General features: G+C 40.9%; 2 protein-coding genes and 1 long non-coding RNA gene across 4 annotated transcripts; 1 reads left to right on the plus strand and 2 right to left on the minus strand.

Annotated features, from left to right (window-relative positions):
* Positions 1–266: 266 nt before the first annotated feature.
* On the minus strand, positions 267–1,661 carry LOC310928476. The gene is made up of 3 exons (XR_014592856.1): positions 1,620–1,661; positions 1,299–1,452; positions 267–784 (listed from the first exon to the last, which is right to left on the minus strand). It is a non-coding gene; the product is annotated as an uncharacterized lncRNA (long non-coding RNA).
* Positions 1,662–1,873: 212 nt separating this feature from the next.
* On the plus strand, positions 1,874–10,121 carry LOC310928218 (pre-mRNA-processing factor 39; the record flags this gene model as incomplete). Its single annotated transcript, XM_083890722.1, has 15 exons — positions 1,874–1,931; positions 4,827–5,077; positions 5,197–5,322; positions 5,429–5,547; positions 5,702–5,869; positions 6,029–6,209; positions 6,293–6,397; positions 6,512–6,629; positions 6,728–6,882; positions 7,312–7,438; positions 7,906–8,177; positions 8,977–9,161; positions 9,261–9,335; positions 9,548–9,719; positions 9,856–10,121. 15 exons carry the CDS (start codon positions 1,874–1,876, stop codon positions 9,928–9,930), a joined length of 2,187 nt encoding a protein of 728 aa, XP_083746848.1. The 3' UTR covers positions 9,931–10,121.
* Positions 10,122–11,844: 1,723 nt separating this feature from the next.
* Positions 11,845–16,269, minus strand: ubxn1 (UBX domain protein 1). 2 transcript variants are annotated; one of them, XM_083891083.1, is made up of 10 exons: positions 16,242–16,269; positions 15,700–15,764; positions 15,430–15,483; positions 14,560–14,687; positions 14,080–14,161; positions 13,710–13,901; positions 13,399–13,450; positions 13,154–13,276; positions 12,812–12,995; positions 11,845–12,416 (listed from the first exon to the last, which is right to left on the minus strand). In XM_083891083.1, the coding sequence occupies exons 2-10, from the start codon at positions 15,756–15,758 to the stop codon at positions 12,376–12,378; spliced, it is 915 nt and encodes a 304-aa protein (XP_083747209.1). In that variant the 5' UTR covers positions 15,759–15,764; positions 16,242–16,269; the 3' UTR covers positions 11,845–12,375. The 2 variants fall into 2 exon arrangements, with proteins under 2 accessions (XP_083747209.1, XP_083747210.1); XM_083891084.1 differs by lacking the exon at positions 16,242–16,269 and adding an exon at positions 15,873–15,971.
* Positions 16,270–19,898: the final 3,629 nt, after the last annotated feature.

Here is a 19,898-nt window from a genome sequence, read left to right on the forward strand (position 1 = left end):
CTCGCTTATTCTTAAGACCCAGATGGACATTTGTTTGGATAACATGAATACTGGTATGCGTGTGTTGAAAATTACAATTCCATTTAATAGGTTTGAAATTATCTATCACAATGTAAGAGATGATCAACAAAACTTTTTTTAATTCACTGTACAACAAGTAACACAGTGTCCCCTTTTTCAATACCCAATGACTTCAGGTAGCGATTTCCTGTTATGTGTAATATTTTGGAGGCATGTCGCCTTTGTATATGTACTTTGAGGTTCTTTTTCAGGAGCATTGTGTTACAAAAATTACATGTGATTTTACGCCTTGATGCCAGTGTTTTTTGGGCTGTGTGAATACGATGGCCTGTTGCTGGGTCTGCCAATGTCGCTGTCGTTGTCGAGCCTGCTGCAGATGCTGAAGCCTGAGTTGGAGCCATAGTTGTGGGCTCCACAGTCACTGAATCTGTAGATGTGGCTGCTGCAGTTGCCAGTGCGTTGGTTAATACGGTTTCTGTAGTTAATACGGTTTCTGTAGTTGCGACGGTTTCTGTAGTTGCCACAGTTTCAGGAGGCGCCACAGCTATGAACACGGCCTCTATGGTTTCATTTTTCACAGTGACTTCAGTCTCTATCTTGACAGCAGGCAATGGTGCCATCACTGTAGCGTCCTTTTTTTCCGTGCTGCAGGTTTTGAAGTGGTTAAGGAAAGAGATTTTTCTTACTAATACACGAGGGCAAAATCCACAGTGATAATGGCTGCCGGTCAAACAGCCAATGTGACATTTGTAGACGGTGTATCCTAGAAGACAGACAGGAAATGAGATTAAGAAGTTTCCAGAAACATGCAGAAGAATGACATTTTCTCAAACCCATCATTTGTGAAGCTGTGTCTCTAAGCAATACATTTGCATATCATATAAAATGTAATAATGCCAGGAAACTTCTCTTTAGTCTTCCAATAATATTTCCCAGCGATGGTCAAAATAAAACGCATGAATTGAGAAAATGACAAATATTTAACAGTCACCAAATGTGAAGGTGAAATACTGACTGCATGTATGGAATGCTTGGGTGAACTCAACCACACAAACGAGATGGAAGATGGAAAATTAGGTAAATGAGGACAGAATGGCAAAAAAATAATAATTGTAAATTCAATGCATAACCAACACAAAATGCATAACCTAAAGCTAAATGTAACCAAGTATTTACTTTAAATACCACTAGCCCATGGTCAGGACAAATAGAAATAATGACTTGAAAGTGATGTATTAACCTCAACATTAAATATATGAGAATATAAATGAACTTACCACGACATTTTACAGCAGATCGCTGGTGGCCCTGCAGATGAGCTACAAGGCCAGGATACTCCCCTACTTTGTGACAGAATGGACACTGGAAGGTTTCCGAGTCCAGTTTTATAAGTTCAGGACGAACTCCATCACCAAAGGTCGTGTTGTTGAGCTGTACGAGAGTCGAATATAGTAAATATTTTTGTGAGTGATATCGTAAAAATTATTAATCCACAGCCACACTGTAATGTACTATATTAGCCAATAAGACACTGTTCACAGTTTTAAGCAGGAGCCTTTAAATACAACATATTCAATGTCTTTTCAATATACTCTCACCTTTTCCGGCCGTTGCATTTTGTCTGTGTTGTCTTCGTTTTCCTTTTCCCACTTCTTCCGTTGGGTTTGTTTACGCGGGACAGCGGCACATTACCGCCACCTACTGGGCTGGAGTGTCTCCTAACAAGTCTCGTTCTTCTTCGTTCTTCCGACAGGCTGTAAACTTCAGAGGTATCAATGCTGCCCTCCACAGTTCGAGCGTTCACCCGGCCCCAGTGGTCGCACCTGAATGACGTACGGCAGACGTCTCCATCATGGCGGCGGAAGGCGGTGAGGAGCTGAGCGGCAACGGGGACTTCGAAGAGTCTTCAGGTTAGTTCGAATTACGCGGAACAGCCTTACAATACACACACGCGTTTAGTTTCACCCGTGTTTCTGGGCCCCGGGTTCGCGTGCAGGTGTTGTGAGTAAGAGGCTCAGGCTGCACCGGGTCTGACTGCAAGCGTGAGGTGCTAGGTTTGGCTAACGTGAACTCAGCTACACTGTGTGTGTGTGTGTTTGTGTGTACTCACTGTAACCACCATCAGTCAAGCGTCCTCTGTTTAAGTAAGGCACCTAACCACCATAAATAAGCTGAATTTCATTCACAAATACCAGAGTCTAGACTCGCAACTACGAGGTTTTTTACAGTTTTACTCAAATACTGAAACACATTTCTTGGAAGTTTCCCATTTTTTAGAAACACTCACCATAAATCACTTGATTGGAGTGAACCTGAGGTCAAACATTAATTAAAGGTTGGTTGCACTAAGCTCATGTGGCTGTTTTTCAACTTTGCAGAAAGGTCATTGTACAGACCTGTACATGCTGTAGTGTAGTACACATCAGACATGTGTATGCTCATTTTTATCACAGGTCGTTGTGTTAAACCTTTGGTAATTGAAGAACATTGATAAGAACATGTCACAATTGACAGAACGTCGTCGATTATAGTCACATAACACAGTGATTGTTTTTATTATGTCACGATTGATTGGATTACTGTAAAATGTGGGTATGGATCAGTCATCTCATTTTGCACAATCAGTGCAAAATGCAGCAGCTCGTCTTCTGGACAGAAAGAGACCATGTGACCATATAACACCAGATTTGTCCCCCCTACACTGGCTTCCTGTTTGGTTCGGGATTGATTTGAACCTTTTAAATGTGCTGGCCCCAACATCTTTATGTGACTTGATACACCTCCAAACTCCTCTCAGAGTCCCACGATTCTCAAACCAGTACATTTCAGTAAAGTGTGGAAAAACAGTGACATGAGACACTAACTTAAAACCCTGAACACGGCAATCACAGCAGCATTGAAAACAGTTATGATGATATTATTATTGTAATAACAACAATGGTGGTAGTAATACTAGTAACAAGAATGACTGTACTGACATGATAATATTCTACACCACCTCTAACAGGATGTGTCCTCAAACTGTATTGTTGACAATGGTAAACAAATTAAACCATAATATCCTCTTCTTCCACTACTAAGTTTTGGCATGCTGTGCACTAAGGGATGCAATGCTGCCCTCCAAAGCAGATCAAAGTTCCCCTTCATTCTCATCCCCCATTTGAATCATTGCATCGAAGAAGATTGGATGTTAATCTGGATCACTGCTAAATGTGCTTTGTGAGTGAGAATGTGATTAAAGTGTTGATAAAAAAGAGGATTCAGCTTTGCAAATTGTGTCTAACTAGATGATCATCATGTGTGGATAGATCACCAGCTGCAGATTGTGTGTTACTTCACTCTTATATTTAGCTTATTAACTGATTTGACTGTCACACCACACAGGGTTCTTTCGGCAGACCTTTAGAATCAATCATTTCCACTACTACTACTACTAACCACGACTAGTTCACTGGAGTGCACAATGTATCAGGTATCAAGCACCAGGCAGGAAGCAGACAGACGTGAAACATAATGGCGTAAGGTTTCAAGTTTCCACATTGCACTTAATTAGCAAATGTCATTTTCCTGCAGGCGTCCAGTGCAGGTTTCTAACTTACAATAATTGAACATCTGATCACGTCCAGTGCTACTACAGAGGGAGTTGGTTTTGCACCTGTTTTTGTTGACATTTTTCACATAGTAAGACATGGAGAGCCTGTGTCACGTCACATGAACAATGACAATGAGGCACATTTATGACGGAGGGTTTAAGAAAGTGTAAAAACAGTTTCCGGTTCTTAGTTCTGAAGTTGCTCTGTGGGGAGACGATGAATCGAGCTGGGCTTTTCTGATTTATGGCTGACGTGAGTGTCAAGGCAGGATGCCTCAGGATAATGAGGTGGTTTAGTGTCAAAGCTAATTCTTTAACAGTCAGTCTTTAGAGCACATGTGTCAAACTCAAAGCCCGGGGGCCAGATGTGGCCCGCCACGTCATTTTATGTGGCCCGTGAGTGATTAATTGGTCTTAAAAATCTGTGTTAAAATAGGTCTATGATCCTTTAAGGCGTATGTTGACCATAAACTACATTTCCCACAATGCATGGTGATTGTGTTACCCACAAAGTGACGGCACCGCCACTAGATCGCAGTGTATCATTGTATATGCATCATGCGACGAGTGAAATTGAATAAGTAATAAATACAGAAAGTTATTTAGCAATATGTTACAGTCGTTCCCTTTATTTTATATTTTATTTGGTTACATTTATTCTGTATGACAGTTACATCTGATGCTGATGTGGCCCTCCAGTGAAAATGAGTTTGACACCCGTGTTTTAGAGGCATTTCTCAACCAAACATACAAAACAATTACTAAGTTGTTATGAAGTTTTGTCTATGTGTTTTATGCGAGTGTCAACTGGATCTCTGTTGGTTGGACAAAGGCACTTGAATGTGTTTTAAGAAATTCCGAAACCGTAATCTAACAATTTTCAGACATTTATTAAACAAAATTGTAATAAAAGAAAATAATCTAAAGTGAAATTTCACTATTTTTTATTACTAGCTCTACAGTTGAAAAAATAAGGGATTTATTTAAAAAAAAAAAAAAAAATCTGGTTATTGTTGGGAAGATAAAGTCAAACTGAAACATCTGTCACTAGGAATGATAAACTCATTCATGACTTAATTGATTAAACTAGATCTAATAATAAATAAAACTAAGTGAAAAATGTTGATTTAGAATCAGGTTGCTTCAGCAGAAGAGATGGAGATTACCTAAGAGATTTAGGGAGTTCATAAACTTTGATCTTCTCCCATCTTAGCCATGGAGGCTTCTGAAGTTCCTGCACCGCCTCCGATTGACATGGTTGAGATGTCTGAAGAGGACAGCAGTGCCACCGCAGCCTCTGAGGCTCCCGCAGGCCTCGACCCTGCTCCCTTTTCTATACCTCAGGCTGCAGATGACGAGGAGGGAGGACTGCCTGCTGACTTTGAGCGTCTGTGGAAGGCTGCCAATGACAATCCTCAAGACTTCACCAGCTGGACCGACCTGCTGCAATACTGTGAGCAAGAGGTATGTCGTGAGGCAAAGGAGATCCAACGATAAAATATACACGTTGCGAAACATGTTTGTTCAGGATTCTTGCAGTGGCTTCATGTAACTTTTTGGCCTACGATTTCTCACCTGTTCAGAATCACATCACGGCATCACGCCAAGCACTAGAGGCTTTCCTCACCCGCTACCCGCTCTGTTATGGCTACTGGAAGAAATTTGCAGATCTGGAGCGACGTGCAGGATACAACAGCAAAGCAGAGGAGGTAAAACATGAGCCAGAGACTAGAATTGTTTGTTCCTAACACCTTGAAGTGTTTTTCACATTTGTCATGAGCCCATGCTAATTTATGCGTGGTGTGTGGTTGTTAGGTTTGTGTTAAGGGTCTCCAAGCAATTCCACTCAGTGTAGATCTGTGGATCCATTACATCAATCTGCTGCTGGGCACTCTGGATATGAACCTGCCTGAGTCGCCACAGCAGATTCGCAGGTAGATAAACGCACATGCACATTAAATATCTAAATGTATGTAAATGTTAAAAAAAGCAGAATAGTTTAAACTGATTCACCTGGATACTGACTCGTCTTTGTTTTAATTGTTGTTGTTTTTTTTCCACTTTTCTTTTATGGCTTCCTGACCTCAGTGTGTTTGAGGATGCAATTGTGGCAGCAGGTCTGGAGTTCCACTCAGACCGGCTTTGGGATTTATATGTTGAGTGGGAGAAAGAGCAGGGAAACATGAGGAACGCTGCAGCCGTCCTGGACAGGGTCCTCAAAGTGCCCACTCAGCTCTACAACACACACTACGACAAGTAAGACCCCACACGGCACAGTCTGAGCTGTGCCCAATCAGAACTTACTCAAATAAAGTCAGAAAAGATGAAAAATGTAAATGCATTATTGTCGATACCTTGTATAATAGTTTGAGTAATATTCAACGTGTTGTTGTTCTCCATCGTGTCCCTCATCAGGTTCAAGGAGCATCTGAACAACCACGAGCCCAAAGAGGTGCTGTCCTCGGAGGAGTACGAGGAGCTGAGGACGCTGTGCCGTCAGAGTCAGAAGGCAGAGCGCGCTGAACAGGCCCAGGAGGAGAAGCAGGAAAGGCCGCCGGGGGAGGAAGAGCCGGCCACACCTGAGGGCACAGACTCGGTGAGTAACATCTGATGATCGCAACAGAGAGAGTTGATTTTATGATTATTGTTATAGTTATTAATTACGTCATTTTATTTTAGGAGGAACTGATACAGAAGATTAGGGAACAAGTGCTGCTTCATAGAGACAAAGTCTACCAGGACAATGAGGGAGAAGTCCGCCAGAGATGGAACTTGGAAGATTCGGTAAGTCACTCCTCAGTTTTATTATTAATTATAATTAATTATTCTTTTTATTCTTGTTGAGTTTTTCCTTGTGAAACAAATTTGATTTCCCCTCTTTCTCTCTCCATTGGGCAGATTAAGCGGCCGTACTTCCACGTAAAGTCGCTGGATCGCCTTCAGCTCCGAGCCTGGCACTCCTACCTGGACTGGGAGATCGCTCAACTAAACACAGACATTAAAGCCCATGACCAAGGTAAACGAGTACATGATGGAGCTGTTGCCTCTTTTCACCTGTTAGTCTTGTCATTTCATTCATTTGCATATGTTTTGACACCACTTTCTTTCTCAAAGATTTAAACCAGGTAGCCACAGAGGGGTCAGAGGACACGGCTCAGCCTCCGGAAGTGTCAGAAGCCACTACAGCTGTTAAGGATGACCGCAGGGTTCGCATACTCTTTGAGCGTTGTCTGATCGCTTGTGCTCTCTATGAGGAGTTCTGGACCAGGGTAAGAAAAGTGTGTGTGTTTGCTCTTGTATGGATATCTTTGTGAGGACATTTGGGTTGGTCCTCACATTCTGTTATTCCTTGAATGGGCTTTTTGAGAGTCAAGACTTAGTACTTAGGTTCGGATTAGGCATTTGGTTGTGATGGTTAAGGTTAGGAGCTAGGGAATGCATGATGTCTGAGTGTCCTCACTACAAATCCTGCACACACATGTGGAGAAGAAAATTGCAAGAGCATTTTCTGCCCTGTTTCCACCAAGTGCCAAATGTTGAGAAGGGTACTAAATGACCAGTCCATACTGTCCTGGGTTTCTCTACCGGCACGTATCTTTAAGAACAAAAGATCAATTTGAAAACAAAGAAAAGCATGTGTGATTATTGGTGTGAATGCATTACTTTGCCTAACATTTTCATATATGTGCGTTGTTCAGTATATTCAGTTTCTGGAGCCGCAGAGCGTGGACGAGGCCCGAGCTCTTTACAAACGAGCCTGTGAGATCCACTTGCCGCACAAACCCAACATCCACATGCACTGGGCCACCTTCGAGGAGAGGCACGGTACGACGCTGACTGACTTTGGTTGTGAAATTCTGTCATGATTTGAATTATTATGATTTTAAAGGCCCTCAAAACATTTACATTTTATTCACCCGAACCTATCAAAAATTCTAGTGTGTAAGAGTGAGTGACATCTAGTGGCAAGACTGCTAATTGCAAGAAACAGAAATTATAGTGGCCTTCATGTACTGGAAAGGTTGTTGTTATAAACATTCTTGTTGGGTGTTCATCTGCTGATGAGATTCCCATAGATGGAGATGTTTTAAAGTTGGTTTATGCATTTATGTGCACTAAGCCTCCACTTCAAAAGGGAAACGCATGCTCTAGCACAAAGAAAGTGGTTTAGAGTGATCAGAAGTCCCTTCAACTCCGTTACTGCAAGATGTTTCAAATTATGCATTTTTAAGCCATATCACCGTGTCCTACATTTGTATTCTACCACCTGTCTGAAAACTCTTCTCCATCAGGCGACTTAACCGAGGCTCGGCGAGTGCTGGAGGCGTTGGAGAGGACTCTGCCGGGGTTGGCAGTGGTCCGCATCCGCCGGGCTGCTCTGGAGAGACGAGCAGGCCACCTGGACTTATCGGAGTCCTTGCTGCAGGAGGCGGTGGCTGAATCCAAAGAGAAGCCCACAATGCACGCTTTCTACTCCATCAAGCTGGCACGCATGCTGCAGAAACTGAGCAGGAACCCCGTTAGAGCCCGCAAGGTTTTACAGGAAGCGCTGGAGATTAGTCCGGTGAGACAATCCTCAAACACCCACTGTAACATTATTCAGCCTGTAATAGAGTTACCAGGGTTTTATCTATTCTCTAGTTAAAGGTGAAAGTACTTTTGCTGTAATATGGATAAAAAAAAAAAGTATAGTAACACTTTAAATTAGGGAACACATATTCACCATTAACTAGGTGCTTACTAACATATATAAGTAGCATACTAGACCTTTATTAGTAACCATGAAGCGCACACAGGTCACAAATCCACTAGCTTCAAAAAAGAACCCTACAACTAGTCTAGTCTATGGAATAATTTTTCTACTTCTCACTTCATTTATGACGTCATTTAATATTTTCATGAAGAGTTAATGGTCTGCTAGTTTCAGGTCTTCGTCATGAGAATGTAATGATGTCAATTTTGTAAATTAGGTTCCCATTTAGAGGAAAAACAAGCACGGCACATAAAGAGTGGACACCAGTGTGATATGTTCTTCTGCAGTGGCCATTTTCTTTATTATTGACCTCTGGTATTGGCACTGTGGTGTCTATGAATTTCCATTTGCAAAACTTCAACATTGACTGTGAAATTGTAAATCTTAAGGCTTCAAAACTTTTGTAGCTGTTGGACACACTCATCTTTAGAGTCTGCGTCACCTCAGTTTCTAATGAATATACTGTAGATGCCTGTTAATCATCTCATTTGCTGTATAAATGTCATTTTTCAGACTGATTTAAAATCTCATTCTTGTGAATGATCGTGCTTGTGCCTAACGTTGTAAAAAAGCAAATGCTCTTGTTTTTAAATGTCCATTCTTCCCTCAGGATAATGATAAACTGCACTTGAACCTGCTGGAGCTGGAAGTATCAGGAGACCCCTGGGTCTCAGCTGAGGCAGTGCAGGAGTGTGTGACGCGAGCTTTGGCAGCGCCTCTTAACCCCCACACCAAGATCCTCCTCTCACAGAGAGGCCTGCAGTTTGCAGAGGACTACAGCAACTCCATCCAGAGGTCAGAGTTCAACTCACAGCTGACATAATTAAACAAAACATTTAAATTCCAGGCAGTATATAACAAACTGTTTATGATGTTTCACCCCCGTCTCTGCAGTGTGCTGTCTGTGTATGAAGAGCATCAGAAACTGTTGAAGGACCTTGGTGGAACAAAGAGAGAAGCAGAAAATGGGTGAGAGAAAAGGGAACAGCTGATGTAGGGCCGCCCACGACTAAGAGTTTTTCTCGGTCGACCATAGGTCGTCATTTGAGGCCGTTCTAATAGCATATGTATGTTAGAGAGTGTATTGTCCTCAAATCTTATTTTCCTAAAATGAGTGAGTGCAAGGTCAGAGATGTGGCTCAAGTGTCTGTTTGCTGCTGATCCACTGTTTTTATTTCCAGGGAGGAGGATCCAGAGAAACTGAGCAAGAGTGAAGACGGCTCTGCTGTTGCTGTATCTGCACAAGTCCCAGCCACCATGCCACACATCCCCATCACCACGCCCCCTCCGCCTGTGGCAGGTTCAGACACGAGCGCACAGACCGGCTACGGAGGATACGGCAGCTGGTACCAGGTACAAATGATGGTTAGGATGTAAAACTATTTGTAAATGATCAAGCTAAAGGAGTCCTCGTGGTTCAGGTGAGTGTACACTGACGAGGTACAGTTCCACACGTCTTGATTTCCTGTCTGTGTTGGTTCATTTCCAGCAATCACAGTATGGCAGCTATGGCTATGGTAATAACACCTGGAACTACAACCAGGGCTACTACCCTCCCAGCTAAAGAGAGCAACAGCGAAGGTGAGGACAGAGACCACAGGAAGCAGGCTGACCGCAGACGACGTCAGAGCTGGAAAAAGAGCCGAGTCAAATTTCCCTCCGCGTTTCCTTTCCTCCGAGTCCTGGATTTGTGAAAAGGCAGCAGGAGTTGAGCTCTTTTTAACGCGTCGGTGTCATTTCAGTGTTGAGTCTGAGCAGCCGATAGCGAGATGACAAAAGGAAACGGAGACATTTGTTCTCGCCGTCTGCACATTTTAACCAGAACTCTTTTGTATTTGTTTGCAAGGCAACCCCCGTCCCCCCGGATCCGTATTTTAAAAGTAACTCAAATTATCCACGACTTTACAGGTGCTGTATCATTGACATTTTGTACCATTCCACACAATAGGCCGTTTGTTTTTTTTTCTTGTGTATATAAAGGTGTTTTATAGTGTGTCACAACAGCTCTCCTTTGAGTTGTCTTTATTTGTCTGGGGACTGACTTTTTTAAGTTGGAAAGAGTCTGGAGATCTCTGTGCATCATGGCCTTGCCCCTCTCTCATTGGCTCTCGTGTTCATTTACAAGTAGGAAGAGCATTAGATTATTACCAGAGTCTAATAATGCTTCTGCTTCCTGAGTTTCATGAAAGAAATGTGGCAGTGCTGGTCTGTAAATTTATAGTATTTTTGACTTAACTCCTGGCTACTGCCAGAACTCCTCGTTCTCCTAGTTTTTCCCCATAATCCGAATAATGTCACTGTTATTGGTACATTTTAAACTGTATTTTTACCATAATCTGCAACGACCTTTGGCCTCATGGAGCTTTTCAGTGTGTTTAGCGAGCTCCCAGTAGATGGCGCTAAAAACCTGCTCAGCACCTCAGACGTGCACAGTCAGAAGAATTTAAATTCTGTGGAGCAAACATTTCTGTTAGGGGTTTGTAGACAATTATTTCATTTTATTATGTTTACACAAACTTAACATAACTGCTTTCACCAAAAAACACGGTATTGATTTTGATATCTGGTCTTCAGTACCAACTTCCATATTAGATAACCGTTTTACCAAAAGATTTATATCTGCTCTCATATTTATTCCGTGCACTTTAAATCTTTCTCAAAACAAGCCCCATCCTCCTCTCCTCTGGGGGAATGAGTTCCTTATTTGGTCATAGCTTCCTGCACGCCTTGAGACAGCCAATCACAAGCGCTGTTGGATTTCAAAGTCAAACAGCATGCTGCGTGGTTACTGGCTCACCATCAGAGATGAGATGTAGCTCCTTAGTTTAGCATTTTTGGGTTACCTGAGGTAAGAGGTGCTCTTAAAATGGGAAACTACATCGAACTCAAAGGCGCTCCCTTTTTAAATTATTAAAAAGGCATTTAGTATCATGGCATGGTCATGTTAAACTAGTTAAAACAAACACGTATGTACTGATGTGTATAAGTACTAGAAGTTAGAAATCCAGCCCTATTCCAGGTTGATGATAATGTGCAACTTATTATACTTAGTTTAAAAGATATGTCAATGTCCTTTGAATTCATCTCTTGTGATCAATAACAGAAGTTTTTGTAGTTTCAAAAGCAACAGCCTCTGTAGGCGAGTCGATCTGCACCATATTGGAACCCTCAAACTGTTGCTAAAAGGAATCCAGCCGACGTTTATTTTGTTTTTTCACTACAATCTCGTATGTGCAACACTGTGGTGGTGTTGTGTTCAGTCTGTAGGTGCAGACTCCCGACTTTAGATGCTTGCTACTTACTTTATGACCCACTCCAAATGAAATCAGCACAATAAATTAGTTAGTTACATTTCTCTTGACTCAAACCCCCTCTTTTAAATCAACACCCTGATAACATCCTAATAAATAAGTTCATATCACCATTATCCCTAGTCTTATAATTAGTGTCGTTCAGAAAATCCAGTCCACCAACATAATTCTCCAAGTTAGTTTTATTGTAAGTAGATTCTTGGTGATTATGTCGACACAACTGTAGGTAATATTCTTTACGATATAAAAAAAAATGTCAAAAGTAGAATGTCACAAAATCAAGAAGATAGAGGGGATTCAATTTAAGGCCCTTTCAGAACCAATCAAATATCTCTGTGGTGCTTTGCTGTGTAAGGATCAGGTGAAAACTGAATGATTTTTATAGTTTTTTTCTTGTAAAATGTGTCGCTGAAACCACGAGCGGTGCTCCTCGAAGCAGTATCAGTCAGAAGTCAGCTATCCAGTCAGCAAAATCAGCCGAGAATGACTGAGAAGGGCTGCCCTCAGTTTGTCCTTGGGAAGACGAAAAAAAAAAATCCCATTTCACCTCCATCTCAACCTCCGTTCAGATAGCCAGCTTTACCGAGTGATACTAAAACATGGGGGGGCTCTCTTCCTGGATCAGTCATTTCCTGGTGGATCTGGTGATGATGTAGTGGAAGAAGTGAGGTAGGCTCATAGAGCAGATCCTCCTGATCTTACTTTTTGGAAACAACTAGAACAGCTGAAGGCACCAAACCTAAAGAGACAGAAAAAAAGTTGTAGAAAAAGACGCAAAGTGAGGGTCTGCAGTGGAGATTTGTTACAATATAAACGGATACCCCGCCCCTACTTCACTTTCCAACATATTGTCTGCCGATATTAAACGTATACAACGTAGTTTTATTGTCACCTTGTCATGATATGTAATAATTATCCCCTGCACTTTCTCTTGAAATCGCCATCTATTAAAATAGGTTTAATGTTTATAAGAAATAAAATAATAGGACCGTGTATGTTATGCATGTGTATGAACACAGTGTTAACGCCTTCCATGTTTTGCTACAGGTCACTGTTGTTCATGTTATAATCATCTTAGACCAGTATAAATGCTTTATGATGTGACTGTCTTTTGTTCAAATACACTGTGCTCACCCAGCTCTTTCAGCGGTTTCTCCATATCCAGTTCAGTGTAGACTTGACGGGGATAGGGTGACAGCAGCGTGAAGTCCTGGCCCTCAGGTGTGTTGCCGTTCACCTGCACGTAGACGCGCACTGCCGCCAGCGGCTCCTGGGCCTTAAAGACTGCCGTGATGGTCGAGCCGTCCAGCAGACGAATCTGATGAGAGCAGGTGGGTGAAGAAAGGGACCTTTTACGATCTTGCTATGTTCTCATTACCAACCACTGATTTCACTTCCAATTCATTACAAGCTCATATTTGAGAGTTCACATTCATAACTAGATGGTCTTTTAACATGATGATGTGAAGACTGTACCTGTATCCTGGACTCGTCGTACTCTTTCTTATTGGGTGGAGGACCCTGACCGGTGGGTGAAGTGGGGCTGGGCTGAGCAGGTTGAGATGACGCAGCTGTGCTCGGCGGTCCTCCGCCTCCAAACTGAAGAGGACAACAAACGGACAAAAAAAGGCTAAGCTATAACTAAGTTACAGGTTCTAACAGAAATGAAAATAGTATGAGAAAGAGAATTGGAACAAGACAATTTAAAGTGACAGCTGTACCTTCTGCGCCCTCTCCTCTCGGTCTCGTGCGATCTTATCTTTAACCCTTTGTCTGGCAGAGAATAAAGATGAGCATTTTTAAACACTGACAGTTTTTCTTTTTCAGGAGGACTTTCAAATGAATGAATGACCTCAACAATGCAACCCCATTTTTTTAATATGTAAATACTTTAAAACAACCCAATTTGACTGCATTCAAAAGAAAGTGCATGAAAACATAGACGATATAAATTAAGTCAAATATTTCCTGAATCACAGCTTAAACAGGATAAAAACAGGTTCAGTGACTATGTTCGTTATTAATACTTTACCGTGCCATTTTGTCCTCCATCTTCTCTTTCATGCGCTGGTCAGCGAGCTTCTTCATCTCATCGTCCTGTATTTTTTGTCGGACCTGCTGCAGTTCTTGGCCATGCCTCCTCCGCAGCTTCTCCCTATCCACCTCGTCTGCCCGTTCTCGCTCTCTTCGCTCTGCCTGCTTCATCCGCATCAGCTCCTCTAGCCTGAAGGGGACACATCAACACACTGATGAGCCAACTTACAGTAGACTTTTTTTGTTCCGTCACTATCTCTAGCAAAGAGAATTTGAGTTTGAAGGAATATTATCATTATCAGGAATAGCCCTGTTTCTATAGATTAAACCTGTATCATTAGTATGGGCTGTAGTGTGGAGACTCTGACCTTTTAACCTGCTCACGTTTCTCATCCTCTGTCAGTGGTCGCCTTAAATTCATGTCAGTCTCACTGAGGCTGTTGTCTCCACCTGTTAGGAACGACAGAGCAAAGGGACACGAGTTGTTGTGCGAAATTGTAATGTTTTGCTGTTGACCATCAAAGCAGCTGTATGTAGTGTGGAAACCAAATAACAAAAGAGAGACTAAAGAAAGAGACACTCGTGAAACTAACAAACTCGCATCATAATACAGTCAGTGTTTGAGCTTATGCCATGTTTACAAATGGAAACTAGAAAAGGGGCTAAGAGAATGCAAACCTCCAGGTCGCCCAGTTTCCCCACAGTGTCAGTCCACTTAAAATCCTTTATTCAATCATAACACTTATAGACAAAAATTAACATTTGATTGTATCTGATCATGACAGTTTAACATCTGATAACTTAAAAACTAGTTACACCCCCTACAAAAGCACAACATGCAGTTTGACCTTCAATGGTGTCGGCTAGTGTTGGCTGTTCTGCGCTGGACTCGCTCTTTGTTTCTCCGCCCAGGACGTTGCCCACAGGCGGCACGTACGGCTCATCAATGTCGGGGTCGTTCTCATGTTCCATTAACCTGAGGGAAGCACATATAGTACATGATTGATATGAGAAGAAGCTTGGAACTGGATTGTCTCATTGTCCTTGATCTTTTCGCGATTGTCATTTCTCATTAGTAATACTTTCTGAACGGCGCAATTAATCCCACTCTAGGGGTCACCTCAGCGGATCACCTGCTTTATCTGCGATCCACATATATGATTTGATGAAGATTATGCCGGATGCTCTTCCTGACACAACCCTCCCATTTATCCAGGCTTGGCTCAAATGTTTTGCTTTATTCAGGAACAAAAACTACCCAGTTTACCATCTAAGAGGAGCAAAGGCTTGAGAACATATTCACATTGAAAGGTCCAGTGTGTTAAGATTAGCGACATCTAATAGTGAGATTGTGTGTCTAACTTTGCCCTCCTCCTCTCAGCCATCTGTTTCATGTAAGGTAACCATGGAGGCCTTCACATACCAGAAAGGATGTCGTTCCTCATTTGTTTAGCCTAATTCAAATCATGTTTGTCCATTCGTGGTGCTGTGGAAACATGGCAGCACAGAATGCCAGGCTCCTTACAGCGCAAGTATATAAAAGGCCAATTCTCAGTCTACAAAACTAAATGATAATTATTTAAAAAGCAATGATACACTTATGCAAACATACTTATGGGTATTACATTGAATTTACATCATTTAAACCTAAGATCTAAGACTAGGATGATGGAATCAAAAGTTTAAACCAATTAATCGAGTTTCAAATGTTAACTCACCAGTCCATGGCTCGTTCTATCCCCTGGTTCCCTGTGTTTGCCACTGCTCGTTCTCTAGAAACACCCACAGATTATGGTTATTGTTATTCAGTTTTACTTTCACTTGCATTAGCTGGGAAACATTTCATGTTTAAAATTAGATCATACAAGAGGATGCTGGCCAAGACGGTAAGCAACTCATTTACCAGAGTAACAAACATCTCACATTAACAAGTAGTTAGATCCTCAGGATCATATAAAATATCACAATATCCATATGGACCAACTCACGCTCTGTTTCTGCCAAAGCCCATGTCCAGCAGGCTCTCTAGTGTTGTTAGCTCTGCCATTTTGACCTGAAAAGGGATTATAAACATGCCACTGTGTTAACAATAGACTCATTATATTTTAATTTGCCATATGTTACATTGCTGGTACAGATGGTGAGTCATTATGACACACACTTTAGCAAACTTAAGTTAGCATTGGAAGTCAACACAGCAGCTCAGACAGCACTTCTCTTTGACTTCGTGCTGTGTAAAGCACCGACTCTGTCGTCGTCGTTTCGTTTTAGTTACTCAATATCAGAACTAGACGTTATACTGAGAGCTAAAATTAGCAATAACGTGGCTAACGTTCAAATTGCGACTGCTAGCTCGTGGAGCTAGCGCGACTGAAACCGAGCAGGAACTCTCATACGCTCTCCATCACTTTAAACGTCAACGTTTGTTCGTAAGCCACACGTTAAGGTACGGCGTTATTTTTTTTTTTACTTCTCTCAGATATAATATTAGTATGTATGCTCGTGGACACAACATTAGTTAGCTACTCACACATCAGCCAGCACCGCCTCAGCAGTACGGAAGCCTTCATAGGTCAAATCGGACACAAAAGAGTAAGAATAATGGTGATGAATGTCGAACACCAGAGAAATTCTCTGTTTACCCTAAACTAGGGACATAATGTAGATTAAAGGTTTGTGTTTATAGTGTTTTGTTAAACCCTTTTTATCAATTGCTTTATTAATTTATTTAGTAAATTAGAATGTTTATGCCTAGTTTATGATACTTATGAATTATGTAAAGGGCAATATTTGTTTCCAAAATGTGGTTCTCAGGCCCAAACAGTAAAATAAAAAATACATTGTTATATAGTTTGTCCAAAACACACACACCAGAACATTGTTCAACATTCGAAACACAAAAAGAATAAACTGAAAAACAGCACCGACCACCTCTTCTCGAACCTGATTCCGACCACCAACACAATTTACACAGCTATTAGGGCTGGGAATCACAGAGTACCTCACTGCACAATACATTGTCCACGATACCAAAAATATCATGATACAATGATTCTGTGATGATCGATATATTGCAATCATATATATACATATATATACAATACATCAGTGAAAAATCAATAACCTCTAAGAGACTCTCTTAAACAAGAGAATAATCACAAATATATGTATGCTCCTGGCAATATTTTATTTTGAATGACATTTAGTCAAAACTTAGAAAAAGGAATAAATAATATGTTATAAAAATTTAAATAATCTGAATGAATCACCTGACGTTGACTGTCTCCAAATTTAAATATTGATCACTTCCTCATATGAAACGATGAATTTACTGTTATGACATGGTGTGTTTTTGTGTCCCACATCTCTGAGGGTCCTCAGAGGGAAGGTCCTGATTTGTAGAGGATTGAGGCGGAACTTATTTGCTGGTTTACATCTTGTCTGATTGTGGATTCCGCACTCGTGTTCAAACAGAACGCAATCTGCTGAGTTTTATGGTGCAGGTTAGAGCTCTGTTACATATTTACAGTAAGTGTAATGATTGATTTTTCTCGCTCCCCCACACAGTCTTAAGCAGGCCGCAATCGAAGGTCTTTCATTTCTCAGGTGGCGACTGACTCGTATCTATCTCTGCCTGCTCACTTTGGCTCCACATCTTTTATCTGTTGCTCCTCCTGTTTGCTGAGCTGTTTTTCCTCACACTTTCCAATTGTGTTCATCATTCTCCTCTTTTGTTTCAGAATCAATGAGATGAGCTCCGTGTGCAGTGTCTACATGGTGAGTATAAACTTTTTTACATTTCATCATTGCTAATGAATCATTGAGATTGGGACAGTCTATACACTTGTACATAATCATTTGTATTTTGTATAGTTTAATCCTGTTTTTAATTAGTTAAACTCCACAGTCATGCATCATCCATTCAAAACACATTGAAATTACCTGACATATGAACAGAAAAACAAAACAGAAACGTTGATTTTCCTCCAAATGCCTCCTCCTGATTGGGTTATTATTTACCAGACACGTCATCATTCAAAACAAATGATAGTCCACAACTGTGAATGTTAACGTTTTGCTTCAGTTACATACGAGACAAGGTCAAAAATTTATTGCACCTGTCATTTCAGGATAAAACCCATAACAGGTGTTGCAAAATGACGAGCACAAGAATTGTGTCTTTTTCAATTAAAAAAGGCAAAAAACATGAATTTTAATCTGATGATAAGAAGACGCGGTCTCTAAATGCACTCCATATAATCATCTGGTTAAACAAGGGGTAAAGTCAAAGGACACTTTAGGGGATGAAGGTCTAACCTTAAACTGCTTTATGGCTCTGTTTTTTTCTGTTTTACAGAAGGAGAGAGGTAAGTGTCAAAGTTCACTCAGGATAAGTTAAGAGACTCTCGGACGATATGAGGCATGCACAAGGAAATGATGCATGCTCCTGTTTACTGTTTGTCCTCAAAGCCATATCAATACCGATCTGTAAAAGATTAATTTTGATGGTCTTGACTCCTAGCACATTTTAACTGAGTGAATGACCCTGATTTTATTGGAGTCATAATGGCAACATGTAACCTTAGAAGCAGTAAAAACTAAGATCAAGAGGCACGAGGCTGTGCTGAATGATACTTAACCAACTCTTTATTAGGTGACGGTTTTTATGATCACATGAGGACTTGGGTATACAAGCTGTTGTAAAATGATTTGAATTTGTGGGGTCAGCAATGCCTGACCAAAAGAGGGCAGCATTATTTCAAATGTGTGAAACCTTTAAGACATATGTAGCTTCTAAAAGACTTTGTTGGGATATGATAGTATAGTAAAAAAAAAAAAAGAATCCTATGATTCTAGCCTGTGCTGGGGAGTTGAACATCTTACACAATATATGCTCAATACCTATGCTTTTAATCACATTAAAACATCTCAAATTATTCCCAAGAACTTCAAGTAACTTTCATCTCTGTGTCTTCAGGTGTCAGTAGAAAACAGTACAAGCAATCTTATGTTAAAATGAATCCCACAATTACAGGAGTGTTGTCAGCTATGTTGTTTCTGTGGGTCTAACCAGCTGTAACAGCATCTCCATATGGAAAAAACTCTGGCTTCCAGTGGAGCTGCTGTTATGTCTGGAGGGACACCATTTCTCATCAAAATACTGCTGGGACTCTACTGTACTTATAGTTCTGCCACTTGGTTGTTTTTTTCCCCATTTACTTTCACTTTCAAGGTTATTTCCGTGCATGTTGCTCTTTGTAATGAAATAAAGCTAATCCTGTCAATCACATAGCGCTTTCATTTTCTGTTTTCTTTTTGAACTGTGCAACATCGGGTGACAATAAAGGCAATGTTTCCACCAATGACTGTTCAAGTGTGATACACCCAAACAGAATATATGAATAATGTCACCCAGTTTGACTTATACACTGCATCTTTGGCAAGATAAAACAAATGACATCAACCACCATGTGGGAATGAAAGCAACATTTTTGATAATGGTAAACAAAAAAGGTAAAATTAAGGTCATAAAAAAAGAAACAAATAGAAATGATGATAGCAATTTAGTTTCTTCCTTCATCTTGATGCATTTGAACAATTTAAGGATAATTAATAGGGCACTTTGTTTTGTACCCACATTGACAAAATTAGTTCAATTAAACTGGGGATTCAACAAACTCCACAAGTGACTTTTTTAAGGCAATCGGTTTCATAGGCAGTACAATTAGTCAATTAAATGAAGTGTGTGTGTGTGTGTGTGTGTGTGTGTGTGTGTGTGTGTGTGTGTGTGTGTGTGTGTGTGTGTGTGTGTGTGTGTGTGTGTGTGTGTGTGTGAGAAAACATAGACTCTATATTACAATGGATCTTCCAGTTTTGAAGCCTTGAGATTTGACTGTTGCCATGACACAGGTGTGGTGCTTTAACCTAATATTCCCTCTAGGTGTTTAACATAATTTACAAAACTGACATCATGTGTAATTGAAGAAGACATGAAACTTACAATTGAGACCATTAAATCCTCAGGAAAGTGAGAAGTGGACCCACTGTCCCATAAACTTCCATTTAAACAGTTTGTAACTAGCAGTCGCCCCCTGGTGGTTAATTGCTACTTCCATTTTACATATTGGGGTTCACCGTTCAATCTAAACAATCTAAAAGACTTTATATGCAGTTTATGTTGGAAACA

Source organism: Microchirus variegatus (assembly GCF_963457635.1).
Source record: "Microchirus variegatus genome assembly, chromosome: 6".
Classification (NCBI taxonomy): Eukaryota; Metazoa; Chordata; class Actinopteri; order Pleuronectiformes; family Soleidae; genus Microchirus; species Microchirus variegatus.